The following is a 25,730-nucleotide window of genomic DNA, read 5'->3' on the forward strand; positions in this document are numbered from 1 at the left end:
GAGTCACAGGAAACTGTTGTTACAAAGAAAAATGCTTATTTTGAAGAACATGGTTAGAGATAATCTCATGAAAAAGAAAGAAAAAAATAAATAAATAAAGACGACGAAACAATAAAAGAGGAAAAAGCAAAGGGTAGAAGATTTGACGCGACGCTTAATCCGGTGAGAAAGCTTATGTAATCTCCAGGAACCATATCAGTTGTTTCAATCCCTTGTTACAACCTGTTATCCCATCTCAAATTAAAATTTGACTGTCAAATTCAATTTCTTCCTTTGGTGATGTTCTGATACAACGCTTAGATTAAGCTGTTGGATTCTCTTCCACCAACCACTACTGTAACCGCATCTACCACTCATTTGGACCTATAATTTACTTAATCACACAGCAAGGATCAACTGTTCTAATATGCCTTCCTATCTAATAGGATGAAAAGCTATCAAAGCAACCAACCACTACCACAGTACTGCTAAATTTGTTGTTGTTTTTTTTTTTTGTTCCAAGTAATACGTTTTGCAGTCAGGAAAAGGACATGACGTCTTTATTTTTTACATCCTTTCTAATGCTCAACGTGTTTTTAAATCGGTGTTGAATGGAAGTTTTCTTTCGAGATCTGCAGCTATGATTGCTCCTAATTATGTTGTATGCCATGATTCTGATCATAATTGCATCCACATCACATCGGGCAAACTATCATGCTAAATGTGTTGACGCTTCATGCAGGGCTTTCAACTCATACTGTTTCATCACCGAGATGAGAGCAGTCACTTGACTACGCAAGTATGACAGTAGACGAGCGAGCCGCATGTGATGGAGACTCCCAAATGGGCGGCTGTGAATGGGATGGTGGTGGGTTCATGTCTCATCTCTCAGAGATGCGTAGGACATTGGAACATGTCCTCAACTCCCCCCACCCTCCCAACATCTTCATGTGCTGTTGTTATGTTGGGTGCAGTCACAACTCAAGATAAAATGACTGCCATATTTTTTTCCATGCAGCAACTCAACAATCTTATCCATATTCTCTTGAAAACACTTTGCCCCTTTTCTTATATGATTTCTTTCGAATCATTGACTGTTCTGAAGAAGAGCGCTGCATCCTCTTTCTTATCTATTCATTCGCTGAGCCCCACGTACTCGTTTATGTCTGTGCCTCATGATGCCTGCTACTCATGTTTCATGTGCTCCGAAACCCACCTATGCTTTAGCTTAGCTGGAAAGGCCGGTTGGATTGGTGAGTCAGGCTCTCCATCCATCTCTCCGCATGGGAGAGAGAGAGAGAGAGAGAGAGAGAGAGAGAGGGAGGGGTAGCGAGCGAGTTAGGTGGTCATCACTTTAGGCATGCCACTGGCGAAGTTATCCATGACGCTTCCACTACAAGCATTATATAACCTAATGGAACCTTGTCATGTCATCACCAGCAGGCTCGCCTCATCTCCTTTCTCATCCTTCTGTGCTCATATGGAAGCAGCCGGTGATAGAGAGCCGTGGGAGGCGGCCCTTGACGATGCAACGTTGGACGTGCTGACGGAGATCGATGGCACCCTTCAGATGGAGCTGTCGGACGACAAACACGGGGAAGAGGCCGACGACGACAGGCTCGGGCCGGTGATCCGGTCTCTCGAAGCCGAGATCTCCGCTGCTGCCGCCGCCGCCGCCGGTTCGGTAGCGGGTTGCAGCAATGGCGATACGATGCTGGAGTCGGGTCACCACCACGAGGACTGCGAGGACTGCAGACTGGACGACATTCTATCAGGTCCTGACAGCCATGGCTGCTCGACGTCGTCGACGTACCTCGTCGAGGACCCCTTTGGCTGGGTGGAGATGGAGGCGGCGGGCGTGGGATCTCCATGCAGTGACCTGGTCGATTGGTATGCCGACGAGTGCATCAGCGACCAGGTCGGGGTGGTGGGTCATGGCGAAGCAAGATGTCACTCGACTTCGTACTACAGCGAGCAGTACACATCCCTGTGGGAGTAAAGACGAGTTAGACTCTTACGTACATGTAAAACCATATGTATATGTCTTACATTACAGCAGAGTAGCAAATAAATCAGAAGGGGTCGTCTCCTATTTTGCAGTCGTTTTGGTATAACAAAGCAACTATTCAATCGCATCGGACGGTTAGGAGATCATTTTCGATAAAACGATGGACTTTTAATCGCTAGCAAAAATCTGAACCATTCACTCGCATCGAACGGTCAGGAGATTATTCTCGATAGCTTAGGGAAATGTTGTGAATAAAAAATGGGCTTTCAATTATCGGGCCCATTTGGCCCAACAAAAGAAAAGCCCTAATACGCAGGCGCAATCAAGAAAGCCTTGTCGGTTTCCCTTTTGAATGAAGAAAGCGAGGGCCGCTTCCTCGCCGTTGCTCCTTCGCCGCCGGAACCTGACAAGCGCCGCCCCCTCTCTCCAGGTTTCTCGCTGTCCTCAAATCCTACTCGTTTCTCTCTTCTTCTTCTTGTATTCTTTCTTCGATCGATGGCGGTCAAGAAGATGTAGTTTCCTTCCAGATGGATTCTCCTTCATCTTTTTCTCTTCCGCCGCCGGAGCGTTACATCTACAACCCCACACTTCGATGGAACCCAGAAGTCGAGGAGTACTTTAACGCGGCCTACGGAGCAGACCACTTCCCCCGGATCTCCAAATCCCTAACGTAACTTCTTCGTCTCCTTCCATATCATCTCCCTGCGCTTTCCGAGCATACAGTTGTGTAGGGATATTGGAATGCACGATATTATAAACCCGAGGCGATTGTCAATCACATGCCAAACTAGCAACCCTAGTTCAAGATTGATTAGTAAAGGAAGATTTTGTTCTTGTGTGTCCTTTACAATGACCAATTATCTTGAATCTTGATACCGTTAGACCATGTCTTTCTTGTAACTTATTTGTTTCAGAATTAGTATTATCTTCCATTCTTCTCTATTTCCCGTGGGTTTTATGTAATTGAAGGTTGCTAGGTAGAATATGATTACGTTAGATCTTTTCTATGAGCATTCACTCTGAGATTTTCCTTTACATAATGCCAGTTTCTTTTAGAGTGATCACATCTGCCTTCATCTGGTTTGGAGAAATTTATTAACATATTTCAAGGAGATTTTTCACTCGATTCATTTCAACAACTGCCTTCATTATTAGTCACTATCTTATGTATTCCGGTGTTAGAATATGGTGTCATTTCTCGCCACCAGGAAGCCTGCTTGATTAGTAGGGTTGCCCGTATCATCATGAGAGGAGTTGCAAATGTGAGAGACATGCCCTTTTGTTTTTGATCTTGTAGAGAGTTCTACTGATTCTTTAATACTACAAAGATCTCCTGGCAGATTAGTTCCCCTTTATGCTTAACACTTGAGAACTTGTGCTTTAATATGTCTCCAAGTTCTTTGGAGTTTCCCTGTGCGCTTTTTTTATAGTCATCTTGATACGTTTGGACATTATTTTTTCTTCATTATTACTGGTCTTGTGCTCGACTAGGCATAATACTTCTTCAGAAGATGAACAACTGACAGTTTATTTTGTTTAGGCACCCTTCTTCCTACTCTTGCATTCGTGTGAATACTCTGAAATCTACAAGTGAGGCAGTTATAAGGAAGCTAATTGCCATTCTCAATGAGAAAAGGCTTGAAAATGCTGCTGAAGGAGATGAGGTACCAAAAGAAGGAAGTTTGTTGGATTCTTCTATCCGTAATGTGATTGACTCAAGGTTGCTTCAGGATAATGATACTCCTATTGGAACATCAGAAAGCCCTTCCATTTGTAAGTGTCCTTATCCTGGTCTTGATAATGTTGTGTTTGTTAAAGGTTCGGGACCACATATGCTTCAGTATGGTATTCAACCTTGCCAACCCATGAAAGAAGTAATTGTGAGTCGCAAATGTGCTGAGGCAGTTCTTCGTGGAGCACAGGTACTTTCTGAATATGGTTGCAGTGTTAGCAATGTGCTTGTTCTTGTCAATTAATAATTTGTCATATGTATTACTTGTTTAATTGCTTTCATTCTATCAGTGTTAAATCATGATGTTCATTGCATTAAAATGGTTTTTTACTCTTTCAAGAATTGTAACCACAATCTGCTTCATGTTCTTTATTACTTGTGATTCTGTTCCTCCTATATCTTGTTAGCTCTCTCCATTTCCTGTTGATTCTTCCTCTGGTATCTGTTCAACATGTGTAAGTTCTAATTCAACTTCGGTCGTGGTGGTCTGAGAAATTTATACTTTATTTGAAAATTTTTACTTGTTTTATATTTGTATATTTATACTTATTGGTCAAGCCAACTCTTTTAGCCAGCTTCAGCTACACTGCTAGGGTTTTTCAATGATCAGGGGTATTACTTGATTATTGGTGATGGTTTCTGATATTTAATTTCTACTCGATCTACATATGGGTACTTATTGGTTTGTTCTGTAGTTGAACTTTAAATGAGGAACTTGCAGGTGAAACTATTCTTGATGACATGCTTCACAAGCCAGTATGATATCCTATCCCCTTTTCCGAAGTTGTAACAAACTTGATCTTTCCCATCTGCCATCGTCATGTTTTTTTATTGTATCTCCTCATTGATCCAAAGACCTAGTGATTCTTTTGCATTCTATCTCCATCTTTACTTTCTCCTCTAGTAAATTAATCTTTTTGTACAGATGGATTTACAGATATTCTTTGTACATAAATGAGCCACGTCAATTGATTTTTCTCTTGGATACTGTGATCAGTACCATCCTAATCACTAATTTCTCGAAATGCAGCTTTAGATATTCATCTGTGCCAAATTAACTTTTTGGAATTGTTGTTTTTTCACTGCCAATTCACGTATGATTTCACATGCATGTTAAGTAATTCCCATCGGCCACTCCATGTTTTAGTGTAGTTCTATGTACTGTTTTTTTTTTCCTTTTCATATTGGACAACAGATTCAATGTTTTAAAATTCTTTACCTTTGAATTTTCTAGGCCATCTTTACTGGATAGAACTTTGTCTTTTTCTCTTCAAGTTACTCATCTAGCGATCACTTCTTTGCTAAAACTGATTGCTGGTAATAATGTTATAATATGTTGGTGGGTTATGCAGCCTATGATAAATCTGTTTCAACTCAGATGTATTTTCCCTCGTGCTTTGCACATTTTAGATGTACTTAATGCTTACTCTAGTTCTGAAATTCCCATACTTGGCTGCAGCCCTCCTTTGTTTAAAGCATTTCAAAGTTTGTGATGGTTTGGAATCGAAATGTACTTTATAGGAAATTTATGAATTCAAGCAGTTGGAGTATAATGGTTTATCCACAGGTATATGTCCCTGGTGTTCTGGCTTGCAGTGCACATGTTGAAAAAGGGGATGTAATTGCAGTCTCAGTAGCTGTTGAGCAGCGTATGTCTGATGGTGGATGGGGTGTTGGTTTTACACGTGGTACTGTCCTACAAGGGTTGGAATCAGGTAAGCTCTATCTTTTGATAGTTTAAAGCAAAGCTTTAGATACTGGTCAAACCAGCATGTATTGGCTGGTATTTACTGGCCTGACCAAGTAGTAATGTTGAAATGTATAGCTTGATACTAGCAAAATGCCATTAATTTGAATTATTTTTATTATTTATTAAATGATACCAGTGGTGCAAGCTAGATATGACCAGTACATCAATACCTTACCAATTTGATGGGTTGCTGAAACTGTGTTTGGACCAGTTTTAAAATCCTTGATTTGTTTATTTTGGAATTTAATAAATTACTTTTTAATCGTAAACTTATTCTTTAACATAATATGCTAAAAGCATATCTTTTGTTCAGTGCCCACATTCTTTTCTTTACATATAGATGAAGATGTCTCTAATTGTTAGTTATTTTCTAATGGACAATGTCAAAACACATTTTCCTTGTTCTACGTAACAACAAATAAAAAAATCTAGGCGTCAGAGCTCTGTTAGTTATTCTGTGTTTGGGAGTGTTGCGGAAGTTGCCTATAGCTTCAGATGCATAATTGTGCCAAATTGTGGGCCCGCTTCATTCATCTAGAAATTGTCCCATGTTATTATTATCATTCTTGGTTTTTTGAAAAAAAAATCTTGGTTTGACAGGCCATATGTAATTATGAGGCATCATGGAAAATCGAGATGCAGTTTGATCAGCCTTTTCTTGCCATAACCAATCAGAAATAAGACCTCAGTGGGCTCAGGATATAGGGTCTGAACTTAGTATTTTGTTTGACCGAATCAATCGTAGACACTTGTTTGTCATCAATGTTTCCAAAGCAACAACAATGTTGCTAAGTGCATGCCAAATCCATTTCTTATTTTAAGGAAAGAAAGATTTTTTACTTGGTTCTCTTGTTGGTCTGATCTTAGCATCCGAATAATACTTATAGATTGAACTTTAGAAATAATTGCAAATATTCTCTTTGTTAGGACATCCTTTTTGTCTTATCTTCTTGTTTTATTGGCTTTAATGATAATATGCATTATGCAAGCCAAGAGCCAAGACTCTATAAAGCGCTTTGATGCTATTGTTTTGTTTCTGATTAATTGTCTTGGCTCTAATGAAGGATAACAGCAAACTAAATTTAACACTTGGTCAGGGGTACATAATTTTGTAGGCTTCCTTTTCTCCTGGGAAAATAGTTCTTTCAGCAAATCTGGAACTTGCTCCAGGGATTGACTTGAACTGGAGACCTAATAAATTTTAGTGAACTTCATTATGCACTTGTTGATTTTCTCTTTCTAATGGTTTAGGCTTGTAATTTTACTGTTTTTAGTTGTATTTTTCTTCAAGATGCCATTAATGCTTCAAATCGACTCTAATTCATTGCCAATAAAAATATGATAGATCCCCATTATCATGAAAGAAATGGCCTGTATATTGGTCAAGGTACTACTTCATTGTCAAGGGCTTCTATGTTCCGTGTTTCTGAAGGGATTGCTGTGGAGATGACTAACAGGGTATACAAGCTTCCATCCTTTTATGGTATGCATTCACAGTGATGAAACTTTTGTATAATGTTTCTTTAGCAGCTAACTTTCTTATCTTCTAAGCTTATGTCATTTAGCATTTTATCAGAATATTGGATTTCATCTGGCAGTCTTTCTACATGATCAAAAACTTAAAATTTCCCTATCCAGCAGTAAATATAACTGCTCATATCTGAAGCACAATTTTTTGACTTAACTGCCTATGTATGAAGCATAAATTTTTTAGTGACTTTGATTGTCTATCTCTCTTGCTAGATGTACTTGAGGGCGAAATCTTTCTTCAAAACTTGCCCAGCATCGTTACAGCTTATGTCCTAGGTATGAATAATGTCAAGTTTGTCAATGCTTCCTCTTTGCTTTTTTTTTTTGTGTGTTAATTTCGCATTTTTATAATTATTTTAGTTTTTACTAACATATTTTGTGTTGTTGATTTTTTTTTCCTAGATAATTTTCTTCAAGTGCATATACTGGGTTGACTGCATTTCTCTAAATAAGCATTTCACTGTGAAGATATATTATATTAAGTATCTATTACTGGCTGAAGATAGCGTAATCAAAATAGAAATATAGTTCCTTATTAAAATAGTAATTTGTCTCTTAGATATTATTAAGTTTCATGCAATATCTTATGTATGGATGATGTTTCTTTTTAAAGCTACCCGATGGTTTATTTATTTATTTGTGTAACCTTTATCTGTTTGATGCATTATAGTACGTATTGGAATGATTGTTATAACTTGGTTGGTTTTCTAAAAAATTGCAGATGAAATATGTACAAAAATAATCTGTTTTGCTGCAATCAATTTTGAAATTTTCATTTCCTATGGAGTTAAGTGTTTGCATATGTTACCTATGGATTTCTTAATGGTGCCGAAATAAATTAAAGTAGCAATTTTTCATTCTTTTTGGAAGGAGTCATGATAGCCAGATGGCAACAGTATATTATGAGTTACTTCAAATTATTTATGTTTATGGTTCAACACATTGTCTCTGGTTATTACATATTTACTATATTTTGTATTTTATGATATTTCTTATAGTGCCTGTGTTGTTGGATACCTTAATTCTAAGTCTTCTGAGATAATGTTTCTGTTTCTTAGATCCCAGAGAAGGTGAAAGAATTTTGGATATGTGTGCTGCTCCTGGAGGGAAAACGACTGCGATTGCAATTCTTATGAGGGACAACGGAGAGGTTGTTGCTACTGATAGATCTCATAATAAGGTAAAATCTGTTTTTTTTAATTCTTGAACCATTAACTATTGATTTCAGTTTAGACCATGTCTAGTAGCAACCTGGTACTGTAGATAAGCCTGCATTGGAACCATTCACAAAAGGGTTTATATTCGAGTTCATGAACTTAGTTCAGTGGCAACTTGGCCATCATAGATTAGATCATAGAAACACGTATGTGGACACCAAAATCTAAATCTCTTGGACCCTGCAGTGCCGGGGTCCTCGTGCCCTTGCTGCTCCTTAGAGGTTTTTTCTTTAATCTGTTGCATAAGGGAGGACATTGGGTTCGAGTCATGAAAATGGAAACTCTTCTCTATATTTAGATGTAAGACTCCAAACATTAACCCTCCTCAGACCCATAATGGTGGGACCCACATGGACTGATTATGCCTTCTTTTTTTGTTTTGTAAGGGAGTAAGTGAGTAATTGAGTAACTATTGTGTGTTGTGACATCTTGTTGGTTAACTTGCCATATAACTCCTTTCGTAGCATATATGGAGGTTACCAAGATGTTAAAAAATATAGGTTAGAAGAGGCCTGGCTCCCAATCCAGGGGCCTCATAAGACTATATTTGGTTGCTATATTGGTTGGAACCAAGCCCTAATAAAGGGTCAAAGGTGACTCTTCTTCTAGAGATGCCTTTGGGGTCTATTCTGAACCGTGCAGGGCCCAATCAGACAATTCCTTGTGGTTCAAGGAGCTCACACCAATGATAGCTAGCATGGACCTTATTACTTATGATTATTGGCTAGGATCTGCCAATGATTTTAATGGAACAATCTGTGTTTGTTTGACAGCCAACATGAGGATATAACTGAGCTATATTTGTTATATACTAGAACTGATTGACCTATCAACAGAGTTCCAAATGGGCAGATTTTTACCTCCATTAGATGATAGTGTAAGGATGACTGCCGTACATCATTGCATATCATGTATTTTATGGTACCTGTTGATTTCGTAAGCTAACCTTTCCTTGTATCCTCTCTTTCGATATATTTGTAATCAATAGTATCTCCAAGCATAACATGCATATATTGCTTTCAGGTAATGGATGTTTTGAAATTGGCTGCTGAGATGGATTTAACTTGTATAAAGGCATATAAGCTAGATGCACTTAAATCTGTGCAAAGGACTAATGGAATGTTGTATTCTGAGAAAACAGATTCCAACAATGATGAACCAGACATTGCAGCAGTAAATTCATGCTTATCTAGTTTTTCTACAGATGTTAAGATCAACATTGAGATGGAAAAATGCAGCATCAATGCTACACCATCAGAAACAGGTAAAAACTATCAAACACGTAAGGCATAGGAGCTTGTTCTTTTGTTTTCCAACATGTGCACAAGTCATCAGCTATATGCATGGAGAATTATTCATTGTTCATGATTGTGGTCTAAGAAAGAGCTACTTGTGTTATTTATTGATCTTTAATGTAAATATCTTCTGAATGATTTTATATACCAAGGAAAACACAATCTGGTTTTAGATGTGAAAAATCTAAAGGGCAAACAATGAGGAAAATACTTACCTTTTGAGCATCGTATCATCTTCTCTGGCATTTGGATATCCTCTTTAGCCTGTTTACTGGTGATATCTGCCCAGAGGACAGACTGTATATTCCTCCATGTGTTATCTTGGTTGTTGTGTATGCTTCTTGCTTGCTAAACACCCTTAGTGTGAACTTGCTCTTAAATTGTTCAGTTGGTGAGCTGGATTGCTTTGGAATCACACAAGAAATGCAACACTGTTTCTTGCTGATGTGACTCGTGTTCTGTGCATGCAGGTAATAATCATGGTTCATAATTTCGTAACGTACCGGCGTATTGAGCTTTGCTCGGTACGGTATGGTACGAGCATACCGAGCGGTACATAGGGCATACCGCTCGATACGTATATATATAATATAAAAATTAATATATAAAAAATATAAAAATAATATAAAAAAATAAAGAAAGAGGCGTTTGTTGCCTCGGCAACGTTGCCTCGGCAACGTTGCCTCCTTTTCTTCTCGTTGCATCAGACGAGGAGAAGAACACGGTCTTCTCCTCATCTGCGACGTTCGGTGAAGACATCAAAGGCCGCAGACGTCTCCAGCCTTCGGCCAAGAACGTAGCGAAGAAGAAGTCGAGCTGTTGCATCTTTGTTATCTTCTGGATCGGGATTGTTGAGGGAGGGCGGCGCCGGATACCACCCGGTATCCCTCTTCTCCCTTGACGCTTCTTCTTCCCTCACCGTAGCCAGGCTGATACCACCCGGTAGCGGGCAGCGACGGTAGAAATCGACTTTTACCGACCTATTTCGGGCGGTAACGGTCGAATTTTCGACCGTTACTGCCCGATACAGCCCCGTATCGTCTGATACAGGGCTAGATCAACGGTACCGCTCAATACGGGCGGTATCATTGGGTATTGTAGTCCTTGGTAATAATAGGTGGACTTATGATGATAGTTAGCAACAAACACTCCCATTTTTCAGTTATTCTAAATATATTTTAGCTTGCTAGATTACTGGAGCAGATTCTTGTTCTTTGTTGCAAATTTTTACAAGAAAATTGAGCATTTTGATCAATCACTTGATGATGTTCATTTCCTACCATTAGGTGGTTCTTGTTTTTATGCAACCAAAGTCGCATTAGTGGTTTGAATCTGAATGGTTCTTATAGGATATACATGCTTTGTTAATTGTGTACATGAAAAATTACTGTTAATACCAAGAATTAAATGAAGGGAATTGTATAAGGTGCTTCCTATGTGCCCATATAAGTCTTGTAAATTCCATAGGAGAAGGCTAGGTGAAATGATTCAGATTAGAGATATTTGGAGAGGAAGCTGAAGGCTAAAACAGAATTAGTTGAAATGGTAAAAGAAAATATTATTTATATAGTCATCTAAAGATGCTATCAGAAAAAAAGTTCAATGGCTGAAAAAAGATCTTTGTTGGTAATCCAAATTGTTCAAGTACTGTTTTTTAACTCATTTATGTACGGTGTGTGTGTTTTTAGACCAATGGGCTAGTGTGGTTCTACTTGCTGAACTTATAAATTGTCATCAATAGATTTCCAATGACCATAGTTAACAGACCTCATTTCCATCTAACATTTATAACCAAATCAATTTTATTTTGTAGTCAGTAATGGAAAGACAGATGGAAGACATCTCAGCAATGCTGCCAAAAGGAAGAATGCACCACGACAGAGAAATGGACCAGGAAGAAATCAGTCCTTGGGTGGTAGGGTGGAAACTTCAAAAGGCTTCATGCCTAACAGTTTTGATCGTGTTCTTCTTGACGCTCCATGTTCTGCCCTGGGCTTGAGACCTCGACTGTTTGCTGGGGAGGTAAGATTTTCAGTAAATGCTATATCAGAGAATTGCTGCTTCAGCAAGCTTGATCCCACTTACGCAGCTTTGGGTCTATTATTTATGTTCTACTGTGGTTGTGACCACATAGAAATGGGCTCTGAGACTTATCAGTATCTTCAATGTGGTAGAAGTTCCATGATAAGGCACAGCATGAAACAGAATCCTAGCTACATACTAGTAGTAATTTTCTTTTTTTTATCTTACCATTTTGTCTGGTGATTTTTGGTGTCAAAACACCAGTCTTTTATCGTTGGTAAGGGGCATCTCAGTTAGACTCCTAATTAAGATCATAGTTTCTAGAATATAATGGCATCTGAGTAACTGAGGTGCTTACAATTTGTGGTATTCTACTATACAGCCATACTAAAGAAAATCAGACATATAACCACAGTTTGATAATTTGACATAAGATACCTTTTATCTTTTCTTGGTGTCAAGAATGATTAATTGGTCTTTTCACTTCAGTTCCTCTAGGGCATGAGATGATTAATTCTTTAGTTTATACTTTGTATTGGTCGTATGTTTTGGATCTATTACTGATATTTTGTAGATTTATGGGAAAATTCTATTGTGATGCTGGAACGCACTGTGGTAAGGTTGCTCCTTAGTAACCTGGGTTATAAGGTCACGGACATTGTCTCTCGTAGTCCTCTGCAATAGCTGAAGCTTCATTCACCAGACTTTCCTTGTCGTTGTTACATAAATCACAAAATGTCATGGTTTTCACTGTATTTTTCTTCTTATTCAATGTCTTAACTCTCAAATTATATTCACTCATTATTAAAGTTGAAGATATAAGCAACTTTTGCTGTGTTTAACATGTTGGAAAATAGATCATTTTTTACTTTCTGGTACCCATGCAAAAGTTTTTCTTCTCCATACAATGACATAGACTGCTTTCATAACTGGATGAGATGATTCAGTATTCTGCACTGGGAGAAGTGCTGTTCTTATTCCTTATACTTTATGCCTCCTGATATACCAGAATAGGTGCTTAGTTTTTCTTCCAACTGATCCTTTATCTCCACTAGATTATTTTCGGTAGACAGTGAATATTGCAATAGTGATCGTAGATGATATCCGATAGTTGCAGCAAATGCAAATTAAATAATACCAACATCTCCTTTGTTTTAGATTTACAATTATATGCCATTTTACCTTTCCTCCACTGTCTCCTTCGTGTCCTATTGCTGCCATGTGCTTCTTTTGGCGCCTTTTCACTCTTTTGTCCTGTTTTTTCCTTAAGCATGAGCTTAAATTAGCAAAATCAGCCAACCGTGCTCAGGTCCACTCAATTCAGCTGATAGGAGCAATGAATCAATTAATATTGAGGCGGCCTTGCATGGTACATCGTTTCATATTAGAATCAGCTGATACGACGAACTTTGCTTTATAATTTGTTTTTATCTTTTCTCTCACTGATCTCTTGTTAGTTTATGTTGTCATCTCAATATAAGTTAAATGTTACCTTTCTCTCATTAATTAGGGGAGAAATAATTGTAAGTGCTAAGGATAAGGAGGCATATTCTCAAGTGCTAAAAAAAAGATAAGGAGGCATCTTTTTTTGAAAAGTTATTACATTGCCTTCTTGCATTATTACATTGCTGTCCATTTATTTGATATTTTCTTATTCTTGATCTACTTGTATACTTAACATCAAGATTCTTGTGTCATCACCATAAATCCATTCAGTTGATCCAATGGGTGGGGTTATTGACTTTTCATCTGCTCAATTTCATGTACTGAAAATTATCAGGACAACTTAAAAATGATTCATGGAAGTACTTGGAAATATGAGCTAGAATTAATTTCAATTATCCACAAATGGTTGTCCATGATATTCTTGGGTCATAAATTTAATGACATCAACAACCATGGTGTGCTAGGAATATATTGCAACATGTGACTGGGTCAGGATAGTTTCCGTGGCAAACAGTGGCATATCTCTAAGATGATGAGAATTTTTGTAAGAGACACATAGGCGGAGCTGCAAATGCTAAGATAAAACTGCAAATTATCCATGAAACATAGTTTTTGTTGATTTTCTTATGTTTTTGTTTTCAGAGTAAGTCTTGACATGATTTATAATGCCAGGAGACCATGGAATCTTTAAGAAATCATGGAAAGTATCAGAGGAGGATGTTTGACCAAGCTGTACAACTTGTTCGTCCTGGAGGAGTGATAGTATATTCTACGTGAGTAGTTTTTTCTTTAATATCCTACTTGGCAATGACTGCTGTGGTTTTTTTACCAAAAAAGATTTCTGGATCTCAAGATAAAACCTTTAAGCAAATTTTAGCATGTTAAACTTCTAGCTATAAAAAAATTATCATATTGTCAATTAGTGGAAAAATTATGTGTATAAAACCTTTCTCATTTATAGACTCTGCTAGGAAAATCATGCTATTAAGAAACTACAACACATATCAATATTACCCCATTGATTAAAAGTGTATAGACCAGCGGCTAGCTGTATATTATAAGTGAACTTTCTTGTCTAACACGGGCCATATTGCTGATTTTTAAAATATTCCATTATCAGCCAACTAATGCTTCAGCTATATAATGGAGAATAATTTACATCTTTGTTTCTTATTCCCAAGGATTATGTGGCAATGATGCTGATGATGCTATGATGGTGGGATAATGGCAAATGTCAAGTATTTGTCTATTCTAGGCATGAGATAGTTCAGATCCTGACACCTTTCCTAGACCCCTTTTTCTTTCAGATATTATAGTGTTCCCAATACTAATAACTTTGAGATTATTTTTCTTTTTTTCCCTTTTCTTGATATCCATATGATCACTGTTTGCAGCAATATTTGTTTGAAATATTTTAAATATTTGTCGGGGTTATCAAATCATTATTTTCAGTACAAGGTGTTGTAATGCTCTTTTTAAATGCAGTGAGCAATATTTCAAATTCTGCTGTCAACATTAATCTTTGTTCTTATAGGTGTACGATAAACCCAGGGGAGAATGAAGCTTTGGTTCGATATGCTCTAGATAAATACAAATTTCTCTCTCTGGCATCACAAGTAAGATCCAGTATTTGCATTAATTCTTTAGTGTACTATAACTATGGTCTCAGACTCTCCTATTTTCTTTTGACAAGGGTTACTATTTAGAGCCTTTGGCTATCATTGATGAACTTGCTTATTAGTTGGCGAATGAGTGCCAGTCACTTCTGATAATTGTGCGTATATCTTTATTGATTCTTTTAATTAAATTGTAGCACCCAAAAATTGGAGGACCTGGTATAGTTGGCCGTTGTGATCTGTTTGGTGGGAAATATGTTGAGTAAGTTTCTTCTCTGTTCTCTTCTGCTCTATTTCTGTCTAAATCATTTGCATGTTAAAAATTTTGATCAGCAAACTAGCTCTTTAGCTTTGATAAAATTCAGTTACCTGAGGTAGTGAATAATCTGAATGACTAAATTCCAGTAGTATGGATATATGTTTTCCTTGTCTGCCTGCCACCATCATCATTGTAAGTGAAATTGAAATGTGTTTTTTTTTCTTTTTCACACAATTCCTGGAAGATGCAGCAAATATCTTGTGAAGTTGAAATGGTTTTACTTTAATAAAACATTTTTTCAGCTTCTAATTAGGTCTGAAATTCTTCATTCACAGGGAATGGCTAACAGAAAACGAATCTGAACTTGTCCAGAGGTTCGATCCATCATCTTCGCTCGATACCATTGGTTTCTTTATCGCAAAATTTGTTGTTGGTGAGAAAGACTTCTAAGGTACATGTAGAGCATCATGTGAGACAATTCCATCTAGAGCATCTCATATTTTTATTCGTTAAAAATATGCTTCGCTAATGATTATTCCTTTCTTGTCAGGAACAATCACCCGTGTGTAAGATGTGCAGCATGGGCATCCACACCAATGGATAAGACCAGTGCAGCTTGCACAACTTCTGTGATAACAAAAAAGAGTTTATTATATTTGGTCATCGGATCAAGTTGACTTGTAAGTTAAATCTGAGATAATTTTGCTGGGAAACTCGATGCCAGGAAGGTCAACTCACCAGATATACCAGACGTCTATGCACAGATTCTCTTCTATTACGGTCTTGTGTACCATGTCAGTATGAGACGCTAGTGCACCACTGCAACAGAACCAATGCTTGAAATCTTTCATTTTGCTCCGACTTCTATCTTTGTTCGCCGCACAGGATGAGTTTGATCTATAAAAACGCTATCCTTGCCGCAGCTGAAGCTCAAAACATGGTATTCATTCTCTCATCAACTCATTTGTCATCTGGATGTCTCACAGGTTGGTAGGACATTTTCAATAAGAATTCTCTCTTTTTCAGTCGCAATTTCTCCATTTGTAGTCTCTTTTTGACTTTAAGAAGCTCCTTGTGACATGAATTGGCTTCTGACCTAACAAAAGAGATTATTCGGGATGCCACATAATGTATTGATAATTTTTTTTTATCTCAACTAGTAATTATGTTGAAATAAGTGCAAGTTAATTTGTTGATCAGTTTGGAAAAGAACATAAATATCTTCGTTATTTGCATAGCTGCGGAGGGATCATGTGCATTACGGCAGCTTGAAACCAGGAAGAATAGTATATTCTGAAGACAGTTTCCAACGAAGCATGTGTATCATCTTCAATTAAAAGCAGCTTTAAGCAAATCGTTGCAGGTACGTTACTCTCGTCTGGGGAGGAAATATCATTGTTAAATATTACATAAAAGTATAATTCTGAGAGTTGAATGTGCAGACAACTTATGGGTTCCTCCTTCCGAGAACATCGGTTGTCACTATTTTTATCTGGGTACCATCAGATTTATCGATCGAGTAGTGACCAGCATACGTTTCCAACACATGCAATCAACATATCACAGTGCTCAATAATTATACACCACACGCTCCGACACAAACCTCGCAACACTGGCAGCTCCAACATCCGAAGGCTTCATCTGTTTGCCTTTCATCATGTTTTTGTTCTTTTTGATTAGAGGAGGAAAACAATGGATCAAATGGGATGCACAAAGAAGAAAAAGATCCTGCAGAACCACCAAAACCTCAGGGTTTCATCTTCGGGGTTCCAAATCGATGCACGCTGCGATCACTGCTTTGTGTCAGCTGAGCAACTCCTTTTCTGCGCTCATGGCTGGTTCTGACGAAGGAGGTGCCATTTTCTTTAGATTTTGCTGATGATAGACTTGTCTAAGTCTCTCGATCTCCTTCTTCAACGCTTCTTGGTGCGCTGCGGTGTTTAAATAACTTAGGCTTTATATAAAAGATCAAAATATATAGCAAAGTATGTTATATATATATATATATATATATATAACATACTTTGCTAATTATTTGAGGCTCTCAAATAATTACATTCCGGTTGGGTTGAATTCTAATCACATTTACACCAAGGAAGCAAGAACTTACCGTCCTTAAATATACCGTCCTGCGCCAATGCTGCAATGCGCTGCTTCAGGTGGCTATTGCCCAGCGTGAGAAGCGACCGTTGGTGATCGAGGAACGCGATCCGAGGAGACAGCGCAGAGACTTCGGTCTTCGTTTCCACGCCCAGCGTCGATAAATGCCATCCGAGTCAGAAGACTCCGAGAACTGAAAACTGAGAATTCCGAGGAAGAAAGCTACCTGCAACGTCGTCACGCTGCGCTCCAGCTCCGAAATGTACTGAAGCTTCCTCACCCGCGACCTCTGCGCCGACTGCCGGTTCGCTAAGATCCTAAGTTCGATGCATGTGTTGCAGCAGTCAATGTTCGTGGCTAGCACGGTAAGAGTCGAGATGGGGTGAATGCATCGGTGCATTTACATACCTCTTCACCCTCTTGGGATCGACGGCTGTGTCCGTCCCCGCGGCCTGCTGTGGCTCCGCCTTGCACGCGCTCTGCGCCTCCTCCGACTCGTTCTTCGGCTGCTGCTCGGCCAGTTTGTCGTCGTTCATGCTGCTGTGGTCCGACGGCGTGGACGACGAGGAGGCCGGGACGGCGCCCGACAGAGACGACGGGGGCACGTCGTCGGAGAAGATGCACATGAGCTGGTCGTCGTCTAGGCGGTCGAAGTCGCCTCCCTCGCCCGCGAGGGGCTGCTCGAGGAAGGCGATAGAGTCGCTGACGGAGCGGCGGTGGTGGCCGCGCTTGGCGGAGGAGAAGTCGAGGAACTCGTCGACCCAGGAGGGTTGAGATCTAGGAGCTGGTGGCGGCGGCGGGGTTGTCAGGAGCGGAGCAAGGTTAGGCCAGTTTGGGTACATGTTGTTGGGGATCTTTGGAGGGAGCTGTGCCATTGCTCTCTATGTATAGCACCGAATGATTGCTAGCTATAACATCACCTTGTTGAGGATAGCACTCATCATTAAGACAATGAGTCTTTCTCTCTCTCTCTCTCTCTCTCTCTCTCTCTCGCTTGAGCTATGTTATGGAGTTGGAGGTGGTGGTGACAGGTTAAGTTAGCTCTGCTGGGTTGGGGGAGGAGGGGAGGATTTGGAGGAGAAAGTGACATGACAATGGAAGAGAAGGAAAGACAGCTAGCACCAGCTGTTAGAGAGAGAAGAAGAAACCGAAGAGAAGGGAGAGAATGGAACGGAGTTGGAGATCAACGGTGTTGCAGGGAAGTCGCAGCAGTAGCTGAATCGAGTTAGGGAATCAGCAACCACCACGTGCTGATGTGACCGTACATTTTGGACCTCTATGAAACCAAAATACCCATTACACACGTTAAGCGACTCTCAATACGTTGAGCTGTTTCAGAAGTGGAACTAAATGATGGAAGAGCAGGAGCATGTGGTAGACGTCGAGCCCAATCATGCCTTCCCATGTGCACAGCTCGCCATGCACGCCCTCCTTAAATGTGTCTCTCACATGCAACAGCCCTTTGTGTCCCCTCGCTCCTTCCTCTTCTTCCCTTCTCCATCACAGCAGCATCTCTATCTCGTCTCCCTGGTTTTCTTTGGCAGTTTCAGGCCGTCTTGTTGGCCATCTGCGCCCGCTCTCAGGTTCAACACTATAAAGAATAGAAGACAATGCATCCTTGGATGTTCCAAGATCTGGAGAATCCATTATGCATGTAAACCATTCTGGCGGTACACAGTGTGTCAGAGAGGCATGTGGATGAACGAGTTGGTGGCATGGAGAAGTTTACATGGACAAGGTGAAGGGAAAAGGTGGCCATCAAAATCTTTCATACTTTGGGAAAACCTTCCACTACATCTGGGCTCCATCTCCACCATATGGTCAAAAAGAAATTAAATGGGATAAGTGGACGAGAATGGGCAAAGAGGAAACACTACACGAGGCTGGACAACCCCACTATGTCGAATCTAAACGCTAAGTCACAGGTAAGGAAGGAGAAGGTGAAAAAGAAACTGGTTCAGAACAGCAGCTCTGAGCAAGATGAACATGGTGTTTGTCAGAAGCACTGTTTGGGGTCCCGTTCCATTATCATGCAGTAATGATGGTCGATTGCCGATGCATGGTATTGTAGACCTAATCTGCGTTCTTGGAAATGGGGGTTGTTTATAGATCAAACAATGACAACACACAAGACAATTTGCTCGGCTGTTCTGCCTTTTGCTTGCTTACTTCACGTGTATGTGTGTATATATATATATATATATATTGGAGGAACCCGATCCGGCACAAGCCTTATCGGGCTTAACCCGAACCCAGACACCCTGGTAAGGAAGGATCCGCTCGTTCGGTCGTCAGCGCCATAAGCCAGCCGAGATTGGAGCCTTATCGGGCTCAATTCGAACAACGCTGATAAGGACCCGGTCGTTCGTGTGTTGAGTCGTACGAAACCCATAACTTAACCGACATTGGCAGAACCCAATCCGAATCCCGGCCACTATATAAGGCTCATCGAACGATGACGTCCTCCGAAACCCCCTCTCCTGTTGCCTTCCTCACCTCTCAAGAACGGCTTCCGCCGTTTCTGTTATCTCCGTCGATCTCAAGAAGGGGAAGTGGTTGAGGCGGAGACCACCACCGGAGCCGTTCCCTTCCGGCTCCAATTGGATAAGCCCATCCCCTTCAAGGTCGATCCATCGTAACCCTAACACTTTCTTGATCTCTTGACTCTTCTTGATCTGTGATGTGTCTGCTTCTTTGGCGTAGATCAGAATGGGATCCCGAGAAGATATGCTCGCCGCGGTCACCGAGGACTCCATGATCGTAACCCTTGCATAGATCAAGATCGGAGCTCACAGAGGACTCCAAGATCGTCTTGCCTCATTTCAAGTGGCAGAGGCTTTGGATTATCCTCCTCCCCACGGTAAATTCTTTTGATCCCGATACTTCTATTTCCTGGGGTTGAAATCTTAGTGTCATTTGTGGTTTGCGTTTTGCACCTGCTAAAGATTTATGTGGAGTTCAATCTTTTCTCTGTTTCTTGATTCTAGTTTTCTCCACTAACTTTCCGTGCTATGGGATCTGGAATGTATTCTATTATGTTTTTGTTTTACTATGCTTTGAAGTGCTATGGGATAAACCACTTAGAAGGAAATTCGATTGATACATCAGCATTGAGGTGACGAGGCGTATTGACATAGATAGATCTGGTTACATGCACGAGGAAGAAAAGAGATCCCGGACTTGTTGGTTTGGTCTTTTGATGGTAAAGACTCATGAAATGCAAGTAAAGGAATGTTAAAGAGGAAACTGGACATTCTTGGCTACATATATGCCAATGGCTTTTAGTTGTGAAATCGACAAATGGTTGTGTCTTTCTTCTTGGTGATCACCTAAAAGATCCTGATATCTAGCCACTTTGATTACACTATAGCGGTTTTAAGCATGGTTTTAGATATTGATCAAGTGCTGGTCTCGACACATTATTACACCGGTTGAGGTACTAATTAATAGATGACAAGTTTTATAAGAAAAAATATTAAAAGAAAAAAGAAAACAAAGACTGACTTGTATTTGAGACCATGTTTTAAATGCCATATATTAAGTTATGATGGTTTTTTTCAGATATCTTTCTTACAATTAGCATCTCCAACATGCATCCTCTCTATGAGACTTTAAAAATGTCCAGGACTGGAAAGGGCTTCATATGTTTACTTTTGCATGGAATTTATAAGAAAATAATTAAGTGTATGATATTCTATTATGAAGAATTTGAAGTTAATGAGCTCCAGTTTTGCTATTGTTTTTATTGTGGATGTAAGCTGTGGCCATCCTCCAATGTTTACTTTACTGTAACACATTATATATATATTCAACTGAAATTACCGGTTCGCTCCAGCGTATAGGATTAAGTTGTTTGGGTCGAACTCTGAGCCTCTGACTCATCCTCTAAATTGATTTGTCTTTTTTTTGTGCATTGAATTTCATTCAGCAAGCCAGTGTTAGAAGCAAAATCGGAGACCTAATTTATAAACTTTTGTAGAACAAACTTCTCTCAACCAGATGAAGTCTGTTGGCTGTGCACTTAGGAAATTGTTAATGTCTCTGTTTCACTGATTTTAATTTTTTTCTAAAATTATAAAAATGATTGTTCTAAGTTGCAATTATTGGATGTCGATGTCCTTGGCCGACAATTTCAATTTTAGGTTTCAGTGATGATAATATCTACTTTTTGCAACATTTGATGTTTACCCATAGTTAATATTGGTGGATGAAACAAGTTGATGTTTGGAAACCTGGGCTTGAAATTTAATTAAAATGCATGCACCACTGAGACCGGATGCTTAAAAAAAAAAGAAAAGATTTCCATGGTTTAAATAATGTGTACACCTGCAATGTTTTGAGTTTGTGGAAAATATTGTTAAAGATTATTAACTAACCATCATTATTACACCGGTTGAGGTACTAATTAATAGATGACAAGTTTTATAAGAAAAAATATTAAAAGAAAAAAGAAAACAAAGACTGACTTGTATTTGAGACCATGTTTTAAATGCCATATATTAAGTTATGATGGTTTTTTTCAGATATCTTTCTTACAATTAGCATCTCCAACATGCATCCTCTCTATGAGACTTTAAAAATGTCCAGGACTGGAAAGGGCTTCATATGTTTACTTTTGCATGGAATTTATAAGAAAATAATTAAGTGTATGATATTCTATTATGAAGAATTTGAAGTTAATGAGCTCCAGTTTTGCTATTGTTTTTATTGTGGATGTAAGCTGTGGCCATCCTCCAATGTTTACTTTACTGTAACACATTATATATATATTCAACTGAAATTACCGGTTCGCTCCAGCGTATAGGATTAAGTTGTTTGGGTCGAACTCTGAGCCTCTGACTCATCCTCTAAATTGATTTGTCTTTTTTTTGTGCATTGAATTTCATTCAGCAAGCCAGTGTTAGAAGCAAAATCGGAGACCTAATTTATAAACTTTTGTAGAACAAACTTCTCTCAACCAGATGAAGTCTGTTGGCTGTGCACTTAGGAAATTGTTAATGTCTCTGTTTCACTGATTTTAATTTTTTTCTAAAATTATAAAAATGATTGTTCTAAGTTGCAATTATTGGATGTCGATGTCCTTGGCCGACAATTTCAATTTTAGGTTTCAGTGATGATAATATCTACTTTTTGCAACATTTGATGTTTACCCATAGTTAATATTGGTGGATGAAACAAGTTGATGTTTGGAAACCTGGGCTTGAAATTTAATTAAAATGCATGCACCACTGAGACCGGATGCTTAAAAAAAAAAGAAAAGATTTCCATGGTTTAAATAATGTGTACACCTGCAATGTTTTGAGTTTGTGGAAAATATTGTTAAAGATTATTAACTCATTGAAGCCCATAAGAAATGGTTGAAAAGAACTTTTGTAAACTCTGATTTGCTTGGATCAAATAAATTGTGGCATGTGTTTGATGTATGTGAACTGATTAGACACATGTAGTCTTATTTTTGATGTATGTGTTCACTTTTCGAAAAGAAGAATATGCTGGGAAAGAAGAGCATGGTTCAGAGTAAGCATCCGTAGTTTAAAACAGGTGACTTTGCTAATTAAATAATTAAGCATCCGTAGTTTAATGTATCTGTTCACTTTTAGGAGTGTGTACTAGCAATGATATTCGATTTTATTTAGTCTTAAATGGTTCAAATTAAAAAAGAGTATATATAAATATAACACATTTAGTCTTAAATGAGTGGATGTGAGCATTGGGAAAGAGACTGACAGTTTAAATCAAACAACCTTAGATAAAAAACAACCAGTTTATTCTGCACTCTTGGTGCCAACAAAAATTGTGGTTGATTCCTGAAGTAGAACAGAAGGTTAGTTTGCTGTCAATTGGAGCTTAAATTTTTTTATGCTGTCATTTTTTTCCCTGTTAATTCATAGTTTTGTGTTATCATAATTATATAATTTCATTTTGTGTTATCATAATATGATTTTGTACTATGGCTTTTGACATTTTGCATTAAATTTATAAATAAGTAAACATAGTTCTGTTAAGTGACTGCTAAAAAAGAAAACCACCACGGTTACAATTTTGTTTGATATGTGGAATATCATTTTGATTACACATTTTTTTTAATTGTTTTGCTTAAAGGATACAATTTTGCTTAAAGGCTTATAGGATATAAAAAGAAATTTCATACAAAATTTCTGAGTTTGCTGGTCAACATATTTTGGAGGAGATGCTGACTTTTGGTTTGGTTGGGTCAGTTTCATCTGAGTTTGCTGGTCAACAGATACACTAACTTTACTGCCAACGAAAACTGTCAATTTCTTCTTGTTTTTTATTGTTTTAGATTGTTTATTCTTAAAAACTTCTCGAATGAGAATTTGAATTATCAATCTTTGCAGATGTGAGCTCTGCCACGGCTTTTTGGAGTTCGTAATTTCCAGCCACGAACTCGAGTTGTAGCTGTTTCGTACGAACTCGAGACATCCTTTCGAAAGTGACAAGCTTGATGTTGAGTGCAATCTGCAGCAGCAAAACTTTTTCTGGTCAAGAAGGCAAAGCAATAAAAAAGAACGCAGATTGTGCTGAATTTTTTTCAGAATTATTTACGATTAACATCTTGTTCATACATCATTTTCAATATCCAGGAAAAACCATTCTGGATTCAAGGAAAAATGGAAATGCCATTTTGTAAATTTCTGACATATATACACAAATTTTAAATGTTTATTTGATAGATTTTATGATCATAATTATAGTTTTATGAGTCCACAACCAAAATATATTAGATCAAAGTGGATGGTCGGTTTATTAGGATGATCAAAATATATTAGAATTATCACACAAAGGTCAAGATTTTATTCTAATTGTTTTGTATCATAAATACCTTTTGTCAAGGACGAAGAGTTAAAGAGAAAACAAATACGCTTTCTAATTTATCTACTTTTCTTTACCAGCACCGCATTATAATTAATTGTGTAAAATCAAATAGAAATTCTAATACTTCAAAAATATTTTCTAAAATTAATTCATATCATATCAAGAAGCGTTATATTAAGTGTTATCTGACTTCATGAAGCTTTGCCTGTCAACAGTCGCTATGCACGTGTGATATTTGTTCATTCAACTGAAATAATGAAATAAAGTAATTTAAAGATTCTTTGTTTTAGGAAAGAGTCAGTACCTGGTCATTTATTGCCTCCATCAGAAGCTCAGCAGTACCTCCTTAAACCAAAGGAGAAGTTGAACCAACAAAACCTGATTACGTTACATTTAGCCTTTTGGCAATATCAAGTTCTCCCCTCGTAGCAAAAGCCCGGATCACAGACAGGATGAGGCTCAAAAGCCTTGTCCTTGCCAGTTCGCTTTATCAACTCTGCAAATATGCTAAAAAAACCTATAACAAAGATAACAGCTGTAACATCAAACTGGAAGGTATAACATCAAGATCATGAAAATGATCGAAAATAAGGAGGATATAACGTTGAATGTTCTTCAGACCAACAAAAATCTGGTTAAGTGGATCGAAAATAAGGAATGTATAACATTGATTGTTCTTCAGACCAACAAAAATCAGCAGGTATAAGATGGTTAAGTGGCTTCTATGTTGAGTTAAATATGAAAGATGATAGTAACATAGAATATTCTTCTCAAACATAAACAGACTTTTAATATGCAAAGAATCACAGTTGTACATCTCATTACCCCCTGGGATGATACCTGCTCATACCATTACTTTTCTTCTCAAAGGTCTTCTTTGGGGTAAATGAAACTAAGTCTCTGTTTTTCATAGTTGCATATAAATTCTGGAAATGCTGTGCTGTCACGATGAATGACTTTTCGGATATTTATCCCAGAGACCATAGTAACTGTTTTCATTCTCCAAAGCAGTCTGGTCATTTACCGGTCTATGGAGGCAGCTGAGGTATGGACATTACGATTCAATATGGGTCTACAAGGTTCAAGGATGGACACAACCTAAATCTGATAAGTGAAGCTCATCCTGAACTGACCCATTCTAAATCTTAAAAATATTGAGCAAAGCCAGCCCTGATTCACCAACCTAGCAAGCCTGTTTTGTGCCAATATCTTTACCAAATCATCATCCATGTAATCAACTGTGAACAAGGAAAGTTCTAACTCGATTGACTTAATCGATCCAATCAGATCTAGGCAGCTTTAACCAAGGTCTTAAACATCAGTCTGACATTAATTATAATAACTTATGCAGCACATTTACATGATAGAAGCAGGTTAGTATTCTGTTATTGTGAACAACAAAAAATTTTCAGTCGATCGACATAATCGACCCAACCAAACCTAGGCAACATTAAACATGGTCTTAAATATCAGTCTGACACTAATTATAATAACCTATGAAGTACATTTACATGATAAAAGAAGGTTAGTAATCTATTTTTCAGATGCTAAGGTCAAGGATAATGATTTTACTACTGAAAAACAGAAATCAAAAGATGATCAGTAATTTGTTCAAGCACTGCATTAATGGGTGATAGCACAAATCACAAGCTCTTTGATACTGACCTATAACACATCAAATCTAGAGATGCTGATCACTCGGAAGCATGACTTTAATTCATAGCTAATCACTGGATCGGCCAAATCCAATGTGGACCACTTGACAACAAAACTTAACCTAATCACCCTCGAATTCTTCGACATATATGGCCTTTCACTTCTATCATTGAAGGTCTGCTTTAGAACGACTAGCTCCAGTATCCATCACAAGAATAAATTTGCCTAGACAATAAAATTACAGAATATGTGATTACCTTCAACAAGATTCCAAAGAAGACAC

General features: G+C 38.3%; 3 protein-coding genes and 1 long non-coding RNA gene across 6 annotated transcripts; 3 read left to right on the top strand and 1 right to left on the bottom strand.

Moving 5' to 3' along the window:
• Positions 1-1,286: 1,286 nt before the first annotated feature.
• LOC135622645 (uncharacterized) lies at positions 1,287-2,078 on the top strand. The gene has a single exon (XM_065124660.1). It carries the CDS (start codon positions 1,340-1,342, stop codon positions 1,976-1,978), a length of 639 nt encoding a protein of 212 aa, XP_064980732.1. The 5' UTR covers positions 1,287-1,339; the 3' UTR covers positions 1,979-2,078.
• Positions 2,079-2,288: 210 nt separating this feature from the next.
• Positions 2,289-16,339, top strand: LOC135622643 (rRNA (cytosine-C(5))-methyltransferase NOP2C-like). Of its 3 annotated transcripts, XR_010491132.1 has the most exons (16): positions 2,289-2,417; positions 2,515-2,657; positions 3,528-3,909; positions 5,287-5,434; positions 6,815-6,952; positions 7,213-7,275; positions 8,058-8,179; positions 9,240-9,480; positions 11,325-11,533; positions 13,652-13,752; positions 14,514-14,595; positions 14,793-14,857; positions 15,190-15,305; positions 15,405-15,840; positions 16,093-16,217; positions 16,297-16,339. XR_010491132.1 is itself a non-coding variant. In XM_065124658.1 (15 exons), the coding sequence occupies exons 1-14, from the start codon at positions 2,340-2,342 to the stop codon at positions 15,302-15,304; spliced, it is 1,821 nt and encodes a 606-aa protein (XP_064980730.1). In that variant the 5' UTR covers positions 2,289-2,339; the 3' UTR covers position 15,305; positions 15,405-16,004. The 3 variants fall into 3 exon arrangements, 2 of the variants coding, with proteins under 2 accessions (XP_064980730.1, XP_064980729.1); XM_065124658.1 differs by lacking the exons at positions 16,093-16,217; positions 16,297-16,339 and having other exon boundaries at positions 3,528-3,651; positions 3,718-3,909; positions 15,405-16,004; XM_065124657.1 differs by lacking the exons at positions 16,093-16,217; positions 16,297-16,339 and having other exon boundaries at positions 15,405-16,004.
• Positions 16,340-16,481: 142 nt separating this feature from the next.
• LOC135622644 (basic leucine zipper 61-like) lies at positions 16,482-18,360 on the bottom strand. The gene is made up of 4 exons (XM_065124659.1): positions 17,363-18,360; positions 17,181-17,271; positions 16,965-17,091; positions 16,482-16,785 (listed from the first exon to the last, which is right to left on the bottom strand). Exons 1-4 carry the CDS (start codon positions 17,827-17,829, stop codon positions 16,658-16,660), a joined length of 813 nt encoding a protein of 270 aa, XP_064980731.1. The 5' UTR covers positions 17,830-18,360; the 3' UTR covers positions 16,482-16,657.
• Positions 18,361-19,409: 1,049 nt separating this feature from the next.
• On the top strand, positions 19,410-23,648 carry LOC135622646 (uncharacterized). The gene is made up of 3 exons (XR_010491133.1): positions 19,410-19,578; positions 19,663-19,814; positions 23,314-23,648. It is a non-coding gene; the product is annotated as an uncharacterized LOC135622646 (long non-coding RNA).
• Positions 23,649-25,730: the final 2,082 nt, after the last annotated feature.

Source organism: Musa acuminata, chromosome BXJ2-9 (genome assembly GCF_036884655.1).
Source record: "Musa acuminata AAA Group cultivar baxijiao chromosome BXJ2-9, Cavendish_Baxijiao_AAA, whole genome shotgun sequence".
Taxonomy (NCBI): domain Eukaryota; kingdom Viridiplantae; phylum Streptophyta; class Magnoliopsida; order Zingiberales; family Musaceae; genus Musa; species Musa acuminata.

Bases quoted from the DNA above. Each gene is read 5' to 3' on its own strand.
- LOC135622645 (XM_065124660.1), top strand. From the start codon at position 1,340: ATGCCACTGGCGAAGTTATCCATGACGCTTCCACTACAAGCATTATAT.
- LOC135622643 (XM_065124657.1), top strand. From the start codon at position 2,340: ATGAAGAAAGCGAGGGCCGCTTCCTCGCCGTTGCTCCTTCGCCGCCGG. The intron at 3,910-5,286 runs GTACTTTCTGAA...GTTTATCCACAG, and splicing joins CAGTTCTTCGTGGAGCACAG to GTATATGTCCCTGGTGTTCT. The intron at 11,534-13,651 runs GTAAGATTTTCA...TTATAATGCCAG, and splicing joins CTCGACTGTTTGCTGGGGAG to GAGACCATGGAATCTTTAAG.
- LOC135622644 (XM_065124659.1), bottom strand. From the start codon at position 17,829: ATGGCACAGCTCCCTCCAAAGATCCCCAACAACATGTACCCAAACTGG. The intron at 17,092-17,180 runs GTAGCTTTCTTC...GTGGAAACGAAG, and splicing joins GCAGCGTGACGACGTTGCAG to ACCGAAGTCTCTGCGCTGTC. The intron at 16,786-16,964 runs GTAAGTTCTTGC...TAAACACCGCAG, and splicing joins GGACGGTATATTTAAGGACG to CGCACCAAGAAGCGTTGAAG.